This window comes from Epinephelus moara, chromosome 22 (genome assembly GCF_006386435.1).
Source record: "Epinephelus moara isolate mb chromosome 22, YSFRI_EMoa_1.0, whole genome shotgun sequence".
Lineage (NCBI taxonomy): Eukaryota > Metazoa > Chordata > Actinopteri > Perciformes > Serranidae > Epinephelus > Epinephelus moara.
This window is the reverse complement of record NC_065527.1, coordinates 17,657,917-17,677,088: the sequence shown is the minus strand read 5'-3', so window position 1 is coordinate 17,677,088 and position 19,172 is coordinate 17,657,917. Positions and strand designations below refer to the sequence as shown.

General features: G+C 42.7%; 1 protein-coding gene across 2 annotated transcripts; it reads left to right on the top strand.

The window, feature by feature from the left end:
• Positions 1-61: 61 nt before the first annotated feature.
• nup153 (nucleoporin 153) lies at positions 62-18,609 on the top strand. 2 transcript variants are annotated; one of them, XM_050033902.1, is made up of 22 exons: positions 62-195; positions 3,519-3,744; positions 3,872-4,147; positions 5,800-5,918; positions 6,447-6,575; positions 7,841-7,957; positions 8,075-8,119; positions 8,295-8,348; positions 9,541-9,681; positions 9,788-9,840; positions 9,947-10,082; positions 10,547-10,708; positions 10,796-10,894; positions 11,562-11,646; positions 11,743-11,844; positions 11,938-12,591; positions 12,735-12,932; positions 13,197-14,186; positions 15,428-15,874; positions 16,061-16,279; positions 16,397-16,583; positions 16,956-18,609. In XM_050033902.1, exons 1-22 carry the CDS (start codon positions 67-69, stop codon positions 17,041-17,043), a joined length of 4,656 nt encoding a protein of 1,551 aa, XP_049889859.1. In that variant the 5' UTR covers positions 62-66; the 3' UTR covers positions 17,044-18,609. The 2 variants fall into 2 exon arrangements, with proteins under 2 accessions (XP_049889859.1, XP_049889858.1); XM_050033901.1 differs by having other exon boundaries at positions 5,779-5,918.
• Positions 18,610-19,172: the final 563 nt, after the last annotated feature.

The following is a 19,172-nucleotide window of genomic DNA, read 5'->3' as shown; positions in this document are numbered from 1 at the left end:
CTTCCTCTTTGTTGTGTTCAGCTACTACATTTCCCATAGTTCCTCTGTGAGTGGCCGCTGTGCTGGATGACAGCTATCCGGCGCCGAAACACCGATAGACACCCAGACGAAAGAGCCATGGCGGCCACGGGTGGAGGGAAAATTAGAAGCAGGAGATATCATATCGCCTCTAAACCTTACGCCAAGAGTAAACAGGTAAACCGAGTGAAACTTTTCGTGTTGAAAGCCCGTGTCGAGGACGGTACGGTGGTTACAGTGCCATCGTGTCTTAGCTGTTGTTGTTGTTTTGTGTTGGAGACATTTCATGGCCTGCCGTTCGTGCTTGTGGCCTCCACGCGCTGCTAGCATGTAGGAGAAATGCTACTGACTTGGCTTATACGTTAGCAAAATCAGACGGACTTGACAGGTCAAACCAGGGCACAGTGAGTCGTTTAGACTAGATAACCAGTATTTAGTAAAGTACAAGTGCACATAGGGCGCGTTGGGATAACCGACGTTAGCTCTATTAGTAAGTTTTTAGCTGCTAGCTAAGTTAGCAGAACGCAAGGAAGTAGAATTCTAAGCATTAGCTGTGAAGCTAATGCTAGCTAGCAGGCTAGCACTGGCGAGCAACGCATTGTTGTCTTCGGCTCTTAAGTTTGGAGGCATCACACTGTCGCAGAGACAGGCGATGATTGTTTGGTTTAAAATTACACCTGTCCACAGGTATGGGAAGCCGCATTGCATGCGGTTAAATTTTAAGATTATGCTTCTGGCCTGTCGAGAAGCATCTTGGATGTTAAGCTAGCTACCGTTAGCCAAATCTCAGCCAGTTGAATTGCGCAGGAAGCATTGGCTGATTGGGAACCCACATGGTTGTCTGAGTCGGTTCACTTGCCGCCTGGACATGAGCTTTATAACCGCTCCACAATATTAACAGTGGCTAACATTTATTATGAATGATACATGGCATATCCGTCGACCTTTTTTGTCAATCATCGCGTAAAATATTCCAGTAAACTACAAAGAAGAGGTTGTTTATGTTGCCAGTGTCAGTCTGTTGGTTTATTCTGACTGAAGAGGCAACTAAACTGAAAGCTGACTTTTAAAACAGTCTGTATATTGATAGTTTTACAAGCAGCTGGTTATTGTTACCAACTAAAGGTTATATGCTAATTTGTCATTTTATTCGGTAAACCCAGTAAACAAGATTTGGAAGGATGGTTATTGTTTATGACTCACATTAGTTATCCACATTTTTGTTGAATTAAATCACTTTGCTTTTATCAAAACAGATAAAGTTGAAAGATAAAATCATAATGACTTATACAATCATATAGTGATAATGTAGTGATTTATACAAAGTCATATTTCTAGTTAGAGATTGTCTGTTATTGTATTTGTTGAATATTGATAGTTTGGGCATGAATGCACCATAGATATTTTTTCAATAGAGCATTGAAACAAAGAGAGATTGACTGAAAAATGCATCCAAGCCAACAACAAACAAACTGACAAAGAGGAACTTGAAATATTTAGTTTGAATAAATGCAAATATGAGTTGAATAGTGTCTATGATGCCAATGTCGTCTCTGTTACATCTTTCAGTGTTTATATTTGTGTAGAATGCAAACAATGCGAACATGTTTCAAGCCCATACAAATGTGTCTGGATTCAGGTCAGCTAGATATGATATTTATCCAACTCTTGTGTACACTTGTCCTTACAGGTGGGTTTAGCTGCTCTTCAATAGCTTGTTCACACTGCTAGTGATAAGACATGCAGTGTTTGGCCATTGCAGCCTTGATTCTTCTCATAATGCATGGGATTGCTTATTTAAGAATGGGAGTCTTTTTCGCTAGTACTAACCTAATGGCATGATTTACATGTAACAGCATAGCGGGCTCAAACATCTTAACAGGTGTATCATGCTCATCACATTTATCCATGTGAAAAACCAGATGCACTGATATTAGCAGTCAAAATCATTCTGTGTTTCCATTTGACGTGAGCTTTCAGAGAGAGCTGTGGCAGTCGACCTCAGGTCACTTAGTCACATGACCCTGGTCACAGCAGAAATGAGGCACCCTTAAATCCTTTTAACAATAGGTTGTAGAGAGCTAAGTAAACTAGCACTGTGGTGGATATTACACCTGCTCTTGACTAGTTTAAGTTGTGTACAAAGGTTAAAGTGCAGAGTGGGCCACAGGTGTATTCCTGAGATAAGCAGGAAACAAGAGGCGCATGTTTACTCTTATCAGGAGTTGAAAACTACCATGGGTTAGACAGCGTGCACATGAAGTGATAGACCAGCTAGCTAGCGCCTTCTCTCAACCTTTCCCTTTTAAATCTACTTTCTTGTCACAGCAACATGGGACAGCATAGCCATAGTCTGAAGACATCCAAGTACCAAGCAAAGAGCCAAAGAAAAAATGTTGTGTTTGTACAATAAAAAAAATAAGCACCAAATTCATCGAGCTGGACAAACAGTCAAATGTTTTATACTGTCTTGTTCAGTGCTCTGCAATTCCCCTTCGCTTAACTAACCATAAGAGGTCATGCATTAATAGATTTAAGGTTTTGTTTCGAGCTTTGTCGTCCTCTCCTACTGCAACTCCAAAACTGCGTCATCTGTTGGAGACATTATTCATGAAACAGATGTTGAGTAATGAGGCATTTAATGCTCATATATTAAACTACCAGAGCAAATTTTGGTCAAGGCGTGAAGTGCCATAACTTTTGTAAACGGTGCACTGCTGACCTTACTCCTAGGTTTAGAAACCCATTTAGAAATGGTGGCTGTATTCCAGTCTGCCAGATCTGCCCCTTAAAACTTGCCCTGGACTTTTTCACTGAATTGTGAACAGCTTATAGATTTTACAGAAAAATGCTTTCTAGATATTAAATTTCTGGAAATTGAGTTACTTTCTAAGTGTGGTATAGGAAACAAGACTCATACATATCGACTGGAATTCATCTAAACCTACAGTGCAGACCAGCGTCACTGCTTCACAGAAGCATACACGGCGCCTGACCCAGTTTCACACTGTCATACTTAGCTTGTTTTGCTTTGCACTGGGGAGGACTAACTGCTTCTCATTGCAAGTGGGGCTGTGTGGCTGATTCAAATAGTGAAATGCAGTCTTGATTGCTGTGTTTTGTGCAGCTGTTGTCTTTTATTTTAAGAGGACTTAAAAACAAATTTTGTAGATTTCCTTTGCCACAAATTAATTGTATTTTTGAACACCATAAATGCAGGTATATTTTTAATACAGGCTTATTTTTCTAATTTTCCTCAGTGTAAGTAGATGAAAAATGAATTGCCAAGATTCATGCAACAACACTATTTTATATGCAGTGTTGTTTTACACACATTGAGCTTTTATCTAATGCTGATTCTCAAGGGAAGGTTCTGATGAGGCTACAAAAAATGGCCTGAGTCGATGGTACTTTGTGTTGTCTATATGCATTCATCTCTGCCCCTTGCTCATTTCATCCCTCTGTTCACGGCCCTTCTCTCCCTCTCATGTTTTTATCAGCAACAGTCAGGCCTCATCAGTCGTGTGACAGACACAGTAAAGAGCATCGTTCCTTCCTGGCTGCAGAAATACTTCAAGAATGAAGATGCTCCTGAAGGAGGAGGGGCTGTACTAGGGACAGACCAGAACTGCCAGCCACCACCACCTCCTCCTCCTAATGGCAGCGAAGAGGGACCTCCTCCCCTTGATGGACGTGACTCACCAGAGCCTAGCACTAGTAACACAGGTGAGGGACTTCATCTCTTCACATCTCAACACATAGATAAGCCAGGAAATTGTTTTTTCATGTCAGTTCTTTTGCATTGTCAAGTATACCACCATGCTCACCTGTGTCTTCTTTCTCTCTCGCTTAGAGCCCTCAACCAGCCGGGCGTCTCTAAACTTTCAGGAGTATGTGCTTTCTCGACCTCCTCTGAGTCGCTCCCACCTCCACTTTGCTCCGCTGGATGTCTCCTCTCCGACCCTGGGGGCCTCCAGCGGCCTCTTCTCCCAACCCTCAACCTCCTCAGCCCCTGGACCCTTTTCCACAGGCTTCTCCTTGGTCAAAGAAATCAAGGACAACCTCTCGCAGCATGAAGATGATAACATCTCCACCACTAGCGGCTTCTCCTCCCGCGCCTCAGACAAAGGTAAAAGAAGAGCGTTGTGTTTGAGTGTCTTAAAGTGTGCGGTCTGTATAGCTATACTATGTACTATTCCAAATCATAAAGAAGTGGGCCATATTGAAGTGAGACCTGTACGCACATTGTTGCCCTTCATGGTGGGAAGAGATTCAAAACTATAGTGAAGTTTTGCAAAGTATCCAGAGTTTTGTGTTTGACGTTGGCTTACCTTTTAATTGTGTGTAAACAACTAAATGCCAGTGCTCTCAAATGATGAATTCATGTCCTCAGTAATGTATTCATTGGGAGATGTGAAGATTTAGCAGGACTTCTTTGGATCAGCTTTACACAGAGAAATTGTGTCAGTGTACCTACTATCAGGCTGCTGTTGAACTCGCATTATTGATGTAGACTCAGCCACTGCAACATATTTTACCTATAAATGAGGTCAAGTGTGGGACATGACCTCACTAATGCCTACATCTAACACTGTATTCACACACAATTAATTTGTTGATAACAGGATGAGGAAAATGAATCTTTACACAAGTTTTTACTATAACGTAGTAAGGCAGGTGTCTTTTTAAAAAGGCGTTGCGTTGCCGTCTGCATTGTGTTACATTGCCTACTTTTTAGCTGTCCCCAGTACTTTCTTTTCAGCTCCCTCTTGGCTTTTTGTCTTGCCTCTGATATAGGGATAGGAATTGATAAGATTTTTTTGATGCCACTAGGATTATTGATTCTGCTTATTGGTCCAGTTTTTATCGAATTTCTCATTGATTATGAGTAGAAAAAAGGCACTATTAATTTACAATACAGACATTACAAGCAGCAGTGTTGTCATCTGTCTTAGAGAAATGAAGGCACACTTTGATTCCTTCTTGTAGCAAGTTTCTAGCAGCATAGACGTATGAGTTTGAGGTCATTTATTTGAAATGTGCAACTGGCAGAAAACCATGCTGGCATCGATTAAAGACTGATAAGCTTGGAGGAATACAGTGCAGATGGATCGGACAATTTGGGACTGGTTCTTGATTCCCAACCCTACTCTAATAGTTGTTTCATGTGTAGTAAGCTTGGGCAGTATATATCTTTTCATACCTTCATATCTTTCTGAAATTTCATCGGGTTGTAACACATATGACAGCATTTGTGTAAAAAATAAATCCTAAATCAAAATACAGTTAAATGGTTTATTCACACTTAACTTACTTATCCAGGGAGGTCAGACCATGTGCAACTGAGAGCCAACAGTCTGCAGGTTTTCCAAGGACTCCACCCTCTAATTAGCACAATGGAAATCGTCTGCTGAGGTGATAGTTTGTAATTAGAACCTGCAGACTGTTGACTGTCTGTAGCATAATGTGCTACGATTGGCCCACACCTGCACTTCTCATTTTGTTGATGTTCAAAAATAAAAACACACAACCACATTCTCTGTGTGATTAGTCTTTTTCTTTTCCTTTGCGTTATCTTAGCCTGATAAGTAAAGTTTTAAAGAGTCATTGGTAGACTGTTAGTGTTGCAGCAGGTAGAGGCTGTTGTAGACGACAGTGTTTCTCTTACATATGGGTTTGCACAGGACTGCGATGTACAGACTGAGCCACAAAGTTACATTTCTTTAAAATGGTCTGAGATTTTTTCTGTCTCCTTTAAAGATGTCCCCACCTCCAAAACAGCATCACTTCCCCAACTTTGGTCCCCGGAGACAGACAGAACACACTCTGGATCTCAGCCTGCCCAGTCCAGTCTGAAAAGGCCTGCTTTCAACCTGTCTGTGTTTGGAACTTCTTCCAATGTGAGTATCTTTAGCCCCTCCTATACAGCCTGTTTAAGGCGGGAATGTTGTGCCATTATTACTCCATGCTGTTCTATTGCCTTTGCACACTGTTATGCTGCACGTCACACCTCTTTTGATTTGTGTGAAATGTTGTACATTAACTTTTATTGTGCATGTCAGACACCACAACTCAGTCTGGCCAACTCATAACAACTAGTCTGTTTTAATGGTCGTTCTCACTCAGATTTTTACCAACACTTTTCTATATTAAACCGCACTGGATGGTGATATATTTACATCTTCTTACATTAAAGAATATTTGATGTGACTTTATTAGTAGAAGAAAACAGCTGGCTTTTTAGGATAAAGAGGTTGAAATGTTAATTAATATTGAAAAGATTGCAGGATGTATTTCTTAAACCGACTTTCCAGTATTTCATTCATTAAGAAAACTGGTAAAAATGTTGTTGACAATGCCATTCATTACCAGTACAATGACGTCATTTCACTTAATCCTAATATCTGATTTAACCCTCTCTCTTCCAGTCGTCGTTAAACAGCACAGTGTTGAACTCCAGCCAGCTTGGAGATTCACCCTTCTACCCCGGGAAGACCATGTACGGTGGGGCAGCTGCAGTTAGGAGCTCCCGTGCTCGTCCTGGAACACCGTACCAGGTGTGTGGAGTGAAAATTGCACAGTCTAGAAACTGAGTCAAGCAATGTGAAGATTTTGATAAATAACTTGTTATGGTGAGCTGGGTTTAACACATTAGTTAAATTGAGTCCACACTGACATTGAGTGTTCTGGCTGTTCAAGTTCAGCAGCTTTTACTGGGTGAGCACTGATGTCGGAGTTGATTAGATTTCCATTTTTTCTGGTCTGGTACACGAGCTTAAACCAGATTGATTTTATGCAAACTGGCTAAACCGGCATTTGTCATTATGACACATTCTAGCAAATTTAAAAGAAGCCTGCATCACCAGCCTGTGCAGACTGCGTCACAGCACTAAATCCAATTTGTAGTGCATTAGCATTAAGCCATATGACAGTGTGATCATCATAATATGATGTTTATATGTGTACGGACCAATGGAGGCACTCGCGTCTGGCAGGCTGTGAGCCGAGCACGGCAGCATGACGGAAATCAAATTTCAGTAGGGGTTGGAGGAGAGAATTGTGGCACACATTGTGGTTGTTAACTAGAAAGTGACAAGATGAGACATGGCAGAGTTAGTCTCACAAGAACTAAAACTGCACCAAAATAGTGACATTTTGCTTATGAAACAGGTGTCCTAACTGGTTGCAAGCTATGCGGTACACCATTTTAAGTTGAGCTTTTGTCAGGCGCCCTGTTTTTAGTTATTTCTGTTGCTCGCTTTGAAAGCGCCACAATGGCCGAGGAATGGCTGATTCTTAAAGTTTTAAATGAGGACGTATCTAAGGAATACCTCCACATTTCACTACAAAAACCTAAATAAGGTGGCAGCAGATCACCAGGGAGTTGAAAGTTAATAACAACTTCCAACATTTCCAGTAAATATCACAATAAAACGTGTTTCTGTTTAAAAAGTACAAATATCAGAAGATACCAATTAGGCTACTTAACACCAGCTGTGAAGTGGTTACATCGCCAGTCTGATCTTAAGCACACAGCAGATGTTTAGGTGGTTTGTTTACATGATGTAACGGAAGTGCATATTTAACAGATTTAATGTGGACATAGAGCGCCGATGTTATGCAATGTGGTGCGATAGTTGGATGCTTGTTTGCTGTCGGGACACAGTGATGAGTCAGATGCGACACCTAGTGGTATTATTTGGTATACCGGTAGGGTGTTTGGCTTAATATCAACCATTCTGAATACTGGCCAAGCAAATGTGACTGCAGTGTGAATATTATTACTTTAATTGGAGACTAATGAGCTCATCTTGATCTGTAGGCCCCAGTGAGGAGACAGATCAAGGCCAAGCCTGCTGGTGCTCAGCCCTGTGGGGTGACCAGCGCCACAGCCAGACGCATCCTGCAGTCCTTGGAGCGCATGTCGAGCCCGCTGGCTGTGAGTACACACACACCATCATTTCCTGTTTATCTCTAAAAGAGGTTAGACATTTGACATTTGCCAGTGAACATGTTAGTGTAAACCCTGTCACACATTTTGATTTTTGTTCTACAGGATGCCAGGAGAATACCAGCAGCAGCCTCATCCCCCCTGTCAGCAGTAAGAGCTTTTAACATGTTTCATATATTCTAAGCACATTACTGTATGTGATCTTAAACACACTAAAACGCGAGAAGGGCATGGAAACATTATTCTCAAATGACAAGTGTCTGTAAAATGTTTCAATCCTGAAATACTGATGTCATAACCAACTAAAAACATCTTTTCTTTGCAGTCAATGGATGGCACAAATCTAGATGTTTCACACTTTCAGTCGAAAAAGAAACGAGTAAGTACAGATTTTTTAAATTCTTGTGACGATATCCTCTCATGCTTGGTCTGTTAAAAAGTGCAAAAAATGTGTGTAGCTGTCCACACTGAGCCTTGTTTTTCTAATTTTCTGACAGCTGTCGTATACTCTATGTCCCTGTATGACCTTAAGCTTACTCTGGGTATGCACATGAACCAAACTTCAGCTGTGTCTTCTGTCCGGTGTGTTTTGTACAGTAGCACAAGGCCCAGTGATATGAACACAGATATCATTGTACATACCCAGCAGCACTTGGTGTGGTTTGTCCTCTTGTCATTTCCTGACCTACTGTCTGTTGGCCTCGTTAACACCAGTTAATAGGATTCTCCTCAGCTGGGACACAGTTGTTCACCGCTGTGTGTGTGTGTTTGTGTTTTTCTTCATCGTGCAAGTGCTTGTAAGCAAAAGTGTGCTAGACTCTACGATGTATTTGGCTCACGAAACTGTGTGTGCAGTGTGTTAAGTGTAGTCCATTGTTAAATCGTGCCAGCTCTGGACTGAACTTGTCCTTAGTAATAACTGTCAGCCATTCCCAGCTGCGACAGCTGCTTTGTGAATCCTAACAATGGTGTATTGACCCTCACAGGTCCAAAACAAGAAAGCTTACTATGTAATTTGATCTTTCATGGCGGACTGCTGTTTTGGGGTTTTACCTTGGTAGGGTCCAAAATATAATCCAATCATAGAAACAGAAGAAAGGTAGAATGGATATTGAACTGATTGCCCTGTTCATTTGAGTAGTTATTTCTTGATTAAAAGAGTAGTTGTTTGGTCTATAGAATGTTAGACAATGACAGAAAGTGTTGAACTGTTTCTCAAAGCCCAATATGATGTGCAGAAATGTTTTGTTTTGCCCACAACCCAAAGATTTTTGGTTAATTGTCACTGAGGAGTAAAGAAACCAGAAAATATTTACATTTAAGAAGCTGGAATCTGAGAGTTTTGTAACTCTCTAGAGATGTTACTGTTCACGTTGTGTCATGTTGTTCACAGTCTCATGTTTGAGTCGAAAGGAATAAACTACTGCGGCCATGTTCATTATATTGCAATTGTATGACAAGTTCTGTGGCATTAAAAACACGAAAAATAGACAAACAATGAAGCAGTGCTACCTCCGCTGATTCGAATTCTTATCTTATCTCTATATTGTACCACCCTTTCTTTAATTCAGATGGAGTCCACCCTCCCACCAGTGCAGAAGCTGGTGGTTCCTGCTGCAGTGTCTGTGTCAGGAAACCGCTCTATGTCCTTCAGGCCTACATTAACTCCTGGAGGATCAAGTCGAAGTCATGACAGGACCCCAAGAGAGACGGTCAGAAACACAATGCTGCGTTACATTAGACCATAACATTGTTGCTTTATATTAAACAGTCTGTAACAAATGTGATGCTTAATTTGTTGCTGTTTTACTTCCTTAGCCCACAAGACAATCACCGCAACTACCTGAAGCAACCCCAGGTCCATCTCGAAGGTAAAATGGGGTCACTGTAATTGATCAGCCATGAAATGTAATCACAGCATTCCTAGTTAATGCCTAACGTACTTACTGTACCTGTCCCTCGCCCCTCTACTACTAGCACAATGGGTTCCAGTGGCCCAACCTATCCTCTGTCCAGCACGCCTGCAGCCAGCAGCATGGGCTCTGGAGGGGGCAAGATAAAGCGAGAGAGGACCAGTACAAGGCCTTCCTCTAAACGCCCTGAAGAGGAAGAGGTAAGGGCTTTGCATCAGAAAATTTAAAGGCTCTGTATCCAAAAACATTATGGATAACAAAGACTACATTATTTATTAATTCTCTTTGTCACAACACTAAATTCCTCTTGCACTTATAACAGCTTTGTATAAAAGTAATACGAAACAGGTGTTCATATGTCAGACTTCTTTTCAAGCCGGGCTGACGGAAAGGTCAGAAATTTAGATCAGATAATTGGCCCTGATGCATTCAAATTTAAGGCAATCATGGGTTTATCTCATTTCATCATTAGGCCCCCTGTCTATCAAAGCATTTTTCCCAGCTGAAAATGCCAGCTGTTCCTCAGGAAATGCCCGGCTGGGAGGGTTTGAGAGCATTTTGGATGTTCCACATTTAGCAGAGACGCTGTGGTGGACATGGTTCCTAAGGTTGAAAGTTTTTGAAAAGGCACACAATAACTCTTATGCTTGTTTTCTGCCTTTAGGTGGCTGAGGTACCGGACCTACCAACCATTTCACTTCCCATCAGCACCATGCCCACCTTTAGCTTCTCCTCCCCTCTTCCACCTCTCGCCACCTCCACCACCATCAGTAACACCCCTACTCTCACGCCTGTGACTCCTGCTAAGGAAACGGTTGCAAATAAGGTCTGTCTCATTGATTACAATGCTACTGCAAGTGTAATGGTTAACAACATTATTTGTGCATTTTGCTGATATTCATGTTTTTTCCAGGAGCCACCGACAGCCTCGACACCTCCCTGTGTACCTTTTACATTTTCCTCCCCCATTGTCAAAGCCACTGCTGCTAGTCCTCCTTCCTTTTCCCCCTCGGTAAGTAAACAGTTTGTCTCTTAAGGAGGAACTTTTTTATTTTTCAACCTGGACCCCATTTTTTCTATGCTTTGTATTTAAGTGACTAATGGAGACAACAATTTTTAAAAATTGGTCAGGTATTGAGTAAGAGCACTGCAGGTGGGAGCAGCAAAAAAAAGGCTGTGATGTAACATCAATAGGCAATTGTGCACCGTCAATGATAAAGGTGCTTGTTTTTGCCACTGACAGGCTCAGATTATAATTCTAAGTGTCTGACAACAGTATGGGAAGGATCCCTACAGAGATAGACCCTTTGTTTAAGAGTAAGATCATCTTGGTTAAACCAGAAACAGCCCCAAAATCAGTGTCGCCAAACCCACCAGACTCCATTTAGAGACTCCTTTTTCTCACATGGAACTGTGTGAATTCAGGGTTTATTTCAACCACACCAGAGTTGTTGATTTTTGAAACAGAGGGATGAGGAACTAATATGTTGTCTCAGCACTCTCACTCAATACTGAACCAATGTCAGAAAATCGATTGGTCAAATAGACACAAAATATGGGAAAAGAAGGTCCCGGTTGAAAAACACTAAAGTTACCCTTTAGTGATCACTAACTGAATTGGTAGACAACTGTTTACAATGGTAACCTTGTTGGTAATCTTTGTCATTTCCCGTTGGTAGGCTGGATTCACTTTTAGTGCACCTGTAGCAATGTTAGGTCCCTCCATGTCAAATGGGAAGCTGGCCTCTCCCATAGTGGCAGCAGGTAAGAGACCTTGTTATAAAGTTGGCCTGATGCTTTTTCTTCTTTGCCTTTCCTGAGATGACAGGTATTCAGCTTTGATCTCTCTGTTTTCTACAGTGAAGTCAACAACAAGCAAAAGCACAGAAGATTTTGAAGGACCTTTCAAACCAGCCAAGACCCTGAAGCAGGGCAGTGTGCTGGATCTTCTCAAAGCACCTGGTTAGAATCAATTTTACATCCACATTGTTTGTTTTGCATGGTTATGGTTTACAAAGTTGTTCACCATTTTAATGTGTCTCTTGTTCTATGTAGGCTTTGCCTCTCCTGTTGCTCGGACTTCACCAGGCCTGGACAACGCCCTGCTACAGACCTCCACACAATCCACAGCCCCCGTCTCCACCACCACAACCACATCCTCCCTTTCTTCTTCAGCAGGGTTTGCGGATGTGTTCAAAGCCCCACCAGGCTGGAGCTGTGACGTCTGCATGGTGCAGAACAAGCCATCAGACACCAAGTGTGTTTGCTGTATGGCCCCACAGCCCAGTTCCTCTTTATCCATATCTGTGGACAGTAAACCTTCAGCCACCACCTCGGTGGGGCTAGAGAGCAGCAGCACTAGCACCACCTCCGCCACTACAACCATAGCAGGTTTTGGAGCAGCGTTCTCCCAACCTGCAGGAACTTGGGACTGTGATACGTGTCTTGTTATAAACAAACCTGATGCAGTAAAGTGCGTGGCCTGTGATACGGCCAAACCCGGGACAGGTCTTAAACCCTCACTGACTCTTCCCTCTGCCTTCTCAGCTGTTAAGACTGTATCCACACCCACAGCCCCTGTTTCTACAGGGTTTACTGGATTTGGTGACAAGTTCAAAAAACCTGAGGGTGCATGGGAATGTGATACGTGTTGTGTACAAAACAAGGCAGAGGATACAAAGTGTGTGGCCTGCACGACCCCTAAACCAGGTAATGAGAGCCTGACCATGGTAATGTTGGTATTTACTGTCTTTACAGGGCTGAATCTGTCTGAAACTGCCATTGATTTAAAACCATCTTAAAAGCGGTTGTTAGTTTAGTGAAGTATCTTTCTTTCCTCACCCTCACAACAGGCACTTCAGGTGGAGCCCCGTCTGCAGCTGGAGCCTCTTCTGCAGCCAGCATGGCTCCAGCGTCAGGGTTTGGAGACATGTTCAAGAAGCCAGAGGGTGCCTGGGAGTGTGATGTCTGTATGGTACAGAATAAGGCCGCTGATGTACAGTGTGTTGCCTGTCAGACAGCCAAACCTGGAGCTGTCGTGGAGCCCAAAGGTAACAAAAGTGACCCTTTCTTAGGTTTTTGCATTGACGATTTTGAAGTAAATTACTTGATTAGAAAACAGTAGAGGCATAGCATTGCTTTTTTTAGACTACTACGTCACCCCTGCATCATGTTTATAAAGTACTAAAAAAAATGCACAGTTAGCCGTTAAAATGTTAACAGTACCCAACCCTAATACCGCGCACCTAATCCACACTTCACATTTTTTTTAATTTTGTTATCTTTTGTTTTTCTCTTCACTTTTGGTTCATCAGCTGGTGGGACTTCAGGCTCTAGTTCAGGAGGTTTCAAGTTTGGCACCTCAGACAGTACCTCAGGAACTGGAGGCTTTAAGTTTGGCACATCAGACAGTACCTCGGGATCTGGATCTGGAGGTTTCAAGTTTGGCACATCAGACAATACCTCGGGATCTGCATCTGGAGGTTTCAAGTTTGGAGGCTCATTGACGGAGTCCTCCTCTTCATCATCAGGTGGATTCAAATTTGGAGTCCCATTTGGAAGCTCCACATCAGAAACCACTTCTAAGGACACTACTGTTTCATCAGGGTTCAAATTTGGCAGCTCATCTGAGAGCTTTAAATTTGGGGCTTCCTCTAGTGATGACAAAAAGTCCGACCAGCCCGCTGCAGGTTCTGGGTTTAAGTTTGGAGCCAGCAGTGGGATAGCGTTTGGTACTGGATCATCTAGCACAGACTCCTCTAAGGGCGGCTTCACCTTTGGACTGTCAAAACCCGAAGAGAAAACATCAGACACCACCACCTCATCCTCTGTTAGTCTCATTCCTCCTGCTTCCTCTCAAGAGAAAAGTGACAGTGCAGCATCATCAAATGACACCACATCCACAAACACCATCTCAACCACAACAACCACCACCACTGGATCTGTATTTGGGAGACTGGGTGAGCCAACTTTGGCAACCACCACACCACAAAGCGGCTCTACGTTTGGTTCCTTGCAGGCAGACAAAGAGCCAGCTGCTCCCACTTTTGCTTTTGGGAAGCCGGAGGAAAAGAAGGAGGCTGCTGCCTCCTCTGCTCAATCTGCCTTCCTCTTTGGTGCTGCTAGTAAAGACGCAGATGCTGCACCAGCACCTGCCCCCTCAGGAGGCTTCTCCTTCAGTAAGCCCATTGCTCCAACAGAACAACCTCCACCTGCTTTTAACTTTGGCAAGCCAGCAGATAAGAGCGAAACATCTACTGCAGAGGCCCCGAAGCCCTCTTTCACCTTTGGACAAAGTGCTACAGGTAAAACAAAGTTTGGACACTGAGAATGTTATGCTTTCTTTTATTAGTTTTTATATGCTGACTTTGAAGGAAAATCCAAGTGTTAGTGCTGAGATCTGGGTGACACAAGTGCATCACAAACATTATCCTATTGTAAACGCTGAAACCATCAGTCGATCCCTGCAGGTTTTTTCTTTCTACTCAGGAGCCCTTGAACAAGGCCTTGAACCACCAACTGCTCTAGTGGAGCTGCTCACAAGCTATACAACTGTAGTTGTAGTTTAACAAAGTTCACTTTCTCACAAGGCCTTAGCATTGCCTTTTGTAATGTTTCCAGTATAAGTAGCAGAAAAAAGTGGGAAATTAAGGCATTAACAAGCCTGAAATGTCCATCACAATTGTCTGTTGCATTGAAATGGTGTGAGGGCACAGTGCTACGGGAAGTGTAGTAAGTTCAAGTTGAACCAGATGTGCAAAATCTAACCAAAATTGTAACAAAAACAACTAAGGTAGTTAAAGGGGACCTATTAAGCTCATTTTCAGGTTCATACTTGTATTTTGGGTTGTTTACATGAGTTAAAAAACTCTTATTTTCCTTCTACTGTCTTTGCTGGAACACCTGTATTCACCCTCTGTCTAAGATTTTTATTTCAGCGTCTGTCTCTTTGAGGCCCCCTTCCCGAAAAAGCCCAATCACTTTGCTTTAAATTGATAAGCATTGCCAGGGTCTACCATATCTGCACCCTCTGCGTCTCTGCACCGTCATTGTAGCTGGGGGAATGACTGTAACTGAAAAATCTTCCAAACCAGAATCTTCACAATTCATCAGGAATATAATCAGATATCAGGGAGAAATCACAAACATCGACAACCAATATTACATGTTCCTCAGATGTTAAAATGTAGCTACATGCAGCAGTGTACTTGTAGCGGGGAATGGCTGTATAGCAGTACTTTTTCACATGAAAAATAACTAATAAAATCTTCTAAACACAGCTGGACATGCTCCAGCCAAGCAGAGTATGTAAGGTAAACACCTGCAGTAGCATGCCTGGAGCAGAGGACCATGTAAAGGAATCCATCAGGAAATAGAGTATTCAGTACAGTCTGAAGCCTGAGGTGTTTGCTCATTACTTAGCTCAATATATGCTCATTATATTCTGTCACCAGTAAACTGACTTTCATGTGTAAAATTGGTGGACTGTCCCTTTAACCCCTGCACCTTACTACACATCCTAATTAACTTTTTGTTCCCCTGACAGATTCCTCTGCTGCTCCAAAACCAGCATTTACCTTTATGGCTACTAATCCCACCAGTACCATTGACTCCACCACCTCGTCATCCACCACCCCGACCCCCAGTCTGTTCGGCACCACCACCACCACCGCCACCAGCAGCAGCAGCAGCAGCAGCAGCAGCAGCTCCACTCAGGCTCCCGCTCCTTCTACAGCTCCTAGCACTTTCATGTTCGGTCAGCCTGCTGCGACCTCCAGTGATGCTTCTCCAGCTAAAGGCTTTGTCTTTGGTCAGAGTCAGGACAGCCAGCCGCCTGCCCCATCAGCTGCTCCTCTGAACTCTACTCCAGCCCCAGCCCCAGCTCAGCCCTTCATCTTTGGTGCTCCTGCCAGTGCTGCTCCTCCTCCTGCTGCTGCTGCTGCTCCATCGTTCGGCTTCGGAGCAACAGCACCCTCTGCTGCCTCATCTGCAGGTGTGGTCATGGTGTTTGTTTCAGATGATGAGCATGATCACAGTGTGACAACAATGAAACATTCACACTCAAAATTATTAGAATTATTTATATTTTTATATATATTTTTATATATATATATATATATATATATATTAATTATCTGTACATGTAATGATGGTATATTCAATTCTTCTCCCCTAACAGCTCCATCTGCAGCTCCCCCTCCTTTTGCATTCAGCACGGCCCCCTCTGGTGGATTCGGGGCCAACCAGACTCCTTCATTTGGTTCATCCTTTGGATCTCCCTTCACAGCCACACCTTCCCAGCCCCCAGCCTTTGGAGCAAAACCAAACGCCACCCCTGTCTTTGGACAGCAGACAAACTCCACACCTGTATTTGGGGCGGCTGCTAATTCTGCACCAGGTGCGTGACTGTAATGGTATAACCCTTTTTCCCCTTAGGTTGTTAATGGTGCCAAAGGTTCCTGATTCTTACATTATGCAAGTATGTTTATCATGAGTTCAAACATGTTTTTATCAGGTGGAGGCTTTCAGTTTGGAGGAGCCAGTGCATTTGGAGCCACAAACAACACCTCAGGAGGCGTGTTTACTTTTGGAGCAGGATCAGCAGCTTCTCCTGCCCCCCCTGCCAACCCCTCCATCGCACCACAGTCAGGACCACCTGGAGGTGGATTCAATTTTTCACAACCCCCTGCATTCAATATTGGGTAAGTTGCCTTTCTAAAGTTTACAATATTTTACCAAGTTTTAGGAGACTGCCTGATAATACAATAACTTGCTTTGAATGAAGTCCTTAAAAAAAAGTGTTTAAATATACTTCAAAAAATTTAATTTTCTAATGTTTGTTTGAACCCTGGGTGTAATATTAATCTTTTAAGAAGTCTTTATTTTTGGCTCATTTTGTCGTCGTTGAGAAAGGATTTTTGTCTGAGATGTTTTTGAAAATACTTACCTCTTGCTAAGCATTAAAACTGCCTAATAATTAACAGTGAACCAATAATCAAGTGTGTGTATATCTGACAGCTGTTTTTGAAGGCTGTTAGTCATGTTGCTGTTATAATGTCATTTTGCTTTTACAGGTCAACAAAGGCCTTCACCTCCACCCCGGGTGGACAGCAAGCGATTGCTGGGCGCAAGATCAAGACAGCGGTGCGGCGCAGGAAATAGACCCCTGTGGACTCGACTATAAAGCAGACTCGACTTTGACTTGACTATGTCCCCACTGAAGGCTGAATAAAGTCCTAGAAGGTCTCAGCTAGACAAACACTGAAATTACTGGAGAGGGGCCGAGGCCTGGGGCCACTGTGTGCTTGGGCTAAATGGGTGGGCGTGTTTTAGCTGAAGGCTGGGCTGATTATTCAGAGGTTTTCACATGTAGACCGGAGCCGTTAATATGTGAGACTAACCCCACAAGACTTCACATGAAAAACTGTTGACTGAACAATGACACTGACTTAGAAAACAACAATCAAGCAAGGACCCCTGCTCAACATGATGAAACAACAAGACAGTCATATCTATATTTTCAACACCGGCAAATGTCTGCTAGACTTTAGGCATGACTTTTTGTAATAAAATTACAAAGGCAAAAACTGCAAATCTAAAGAGTTGCGAGTGTACACAAAATCTTATCAATTAGTATGGGTGAACAGGTTATGAGCTGTGATATGCAGAGAGGTAGTGAGAGCTGTGCGGCAAATCTCCAGCAGTTATCTGAAAAACTATTTAGACTGCTCCTACTGCAGGAATCAAGGTGCCGCTGGAGATGTAGCCATGGTGTCAGTGCAGTGTGCTGTATGTACAGGGATGAGCGTGTAATCTTTGTGGTGAATGCAGCGTGCTTGTTTTTTTTCTCCCCCTCTTATGTACAGACTTGAGGTGTGTTTGGTTCATTTGTACATGCTGAGGTTGTGTGTCAGTGTGCGTATGAAAACTGAACGACAGAGTTATCACCTGGGCCGCTAGCTAGCGTTGCCACAGGTGAGCAAGCAAATGAATGTTTAAAACTAAAACAAGGGGAGGAAGGAAGGAAGGAAGGAGGGCGAGGGTGGGAGAGGGGAAAACGTATCCATGCACTGTGGAGGATGGACCGGGCCGGAGGCTTGAGCCAAGGTTCAACTCCTTTAGGACTTTGTAAATGCATAGTTTCCAAACTCTGTTACATGTTTGATTCTTTGACCTCTCTGGTTCGCTCCACTACTCTGCTTTTTGTGCCGTCTTGTCTCTCTCTCCTTTCCTCCTTCATCCTGAGTCCTTATACTCTCCCTTTACCTCTCTCTGCCTCTCCCTCTTTATCTCTCTCTATCTCTTAATTGGCCTTTGAATATTATTATAAAAACCTGTAAATAGTGATGTTTTTTTTTGTTTGTTTTTTTTAAATCTGTGAAGTTGAATTTTTTGTGTTACCAACTCCGCATTCAGCATTTTTGTCTTTAGAAATTATGTAAATTCCTATATTCAAAGTTGCCCGAATCCATTTAAAAGGAGCTTAAATGCAAATTGGAGAGCCTTTGATGACTAAAGGTATATTGGCTTTTCTGATCCACTTTTGTTTGGACCAAAACCAGTATTGTACAAAGTATTAAGTATATATTTTTCTATTGCGTGTTTAAATGGACGAGGGTGACTTTGGATGATAAGGAAGTCAGTTTAATTTTAAAGCCATGATTATTACTGGATGAGTGATAAAATTAAAACATGGGTAATTACCATCAATAAAACTATAAAAAACAATTTGTTATCTGTTCATCTTTTCATACAACACCCTCAGTACGTATTAGATCTCAACAGATGAATCGGGTAGGCTGAAAAGTTCATAGGCTGACCATGATGCAATGATCAAATTTGACCAAATGTGGTTTATTTTTCAACATAGTCTCTCCCCTGTGGTCTACACATTTCTTCCATGACCTCATCATCAGTCCAATACTGCTTCCCAGCCAAGTGTTTTTTCATTTTGGGGAACAGAAAATAGTGAGATGGTGCCCAATCAGGAGAACATACCGAGTGATTAACCAGTTCAAAGCCACAGTCATGCACAGTAGCCATTACAACCACAGTGCTGGAGCATTGTCCTCATGAAACAGGACCCCCTTTTGTCAGTTTTCCTGGCCATTTTGTCTTGATCGTCTTTTCGCAGCTGCCTCAGCAAGTTAGCTTAGTACTATCCATTGATTGTAGGCCTTTCTGAAGGTGATTAATAAACACAATGCCTTTTGCATCCCACCTGACATGTTCCACCCACTCAAACACCGTTGCAGACCAAGTACCCCCCCCCATGGCAACAGTACTCCCCA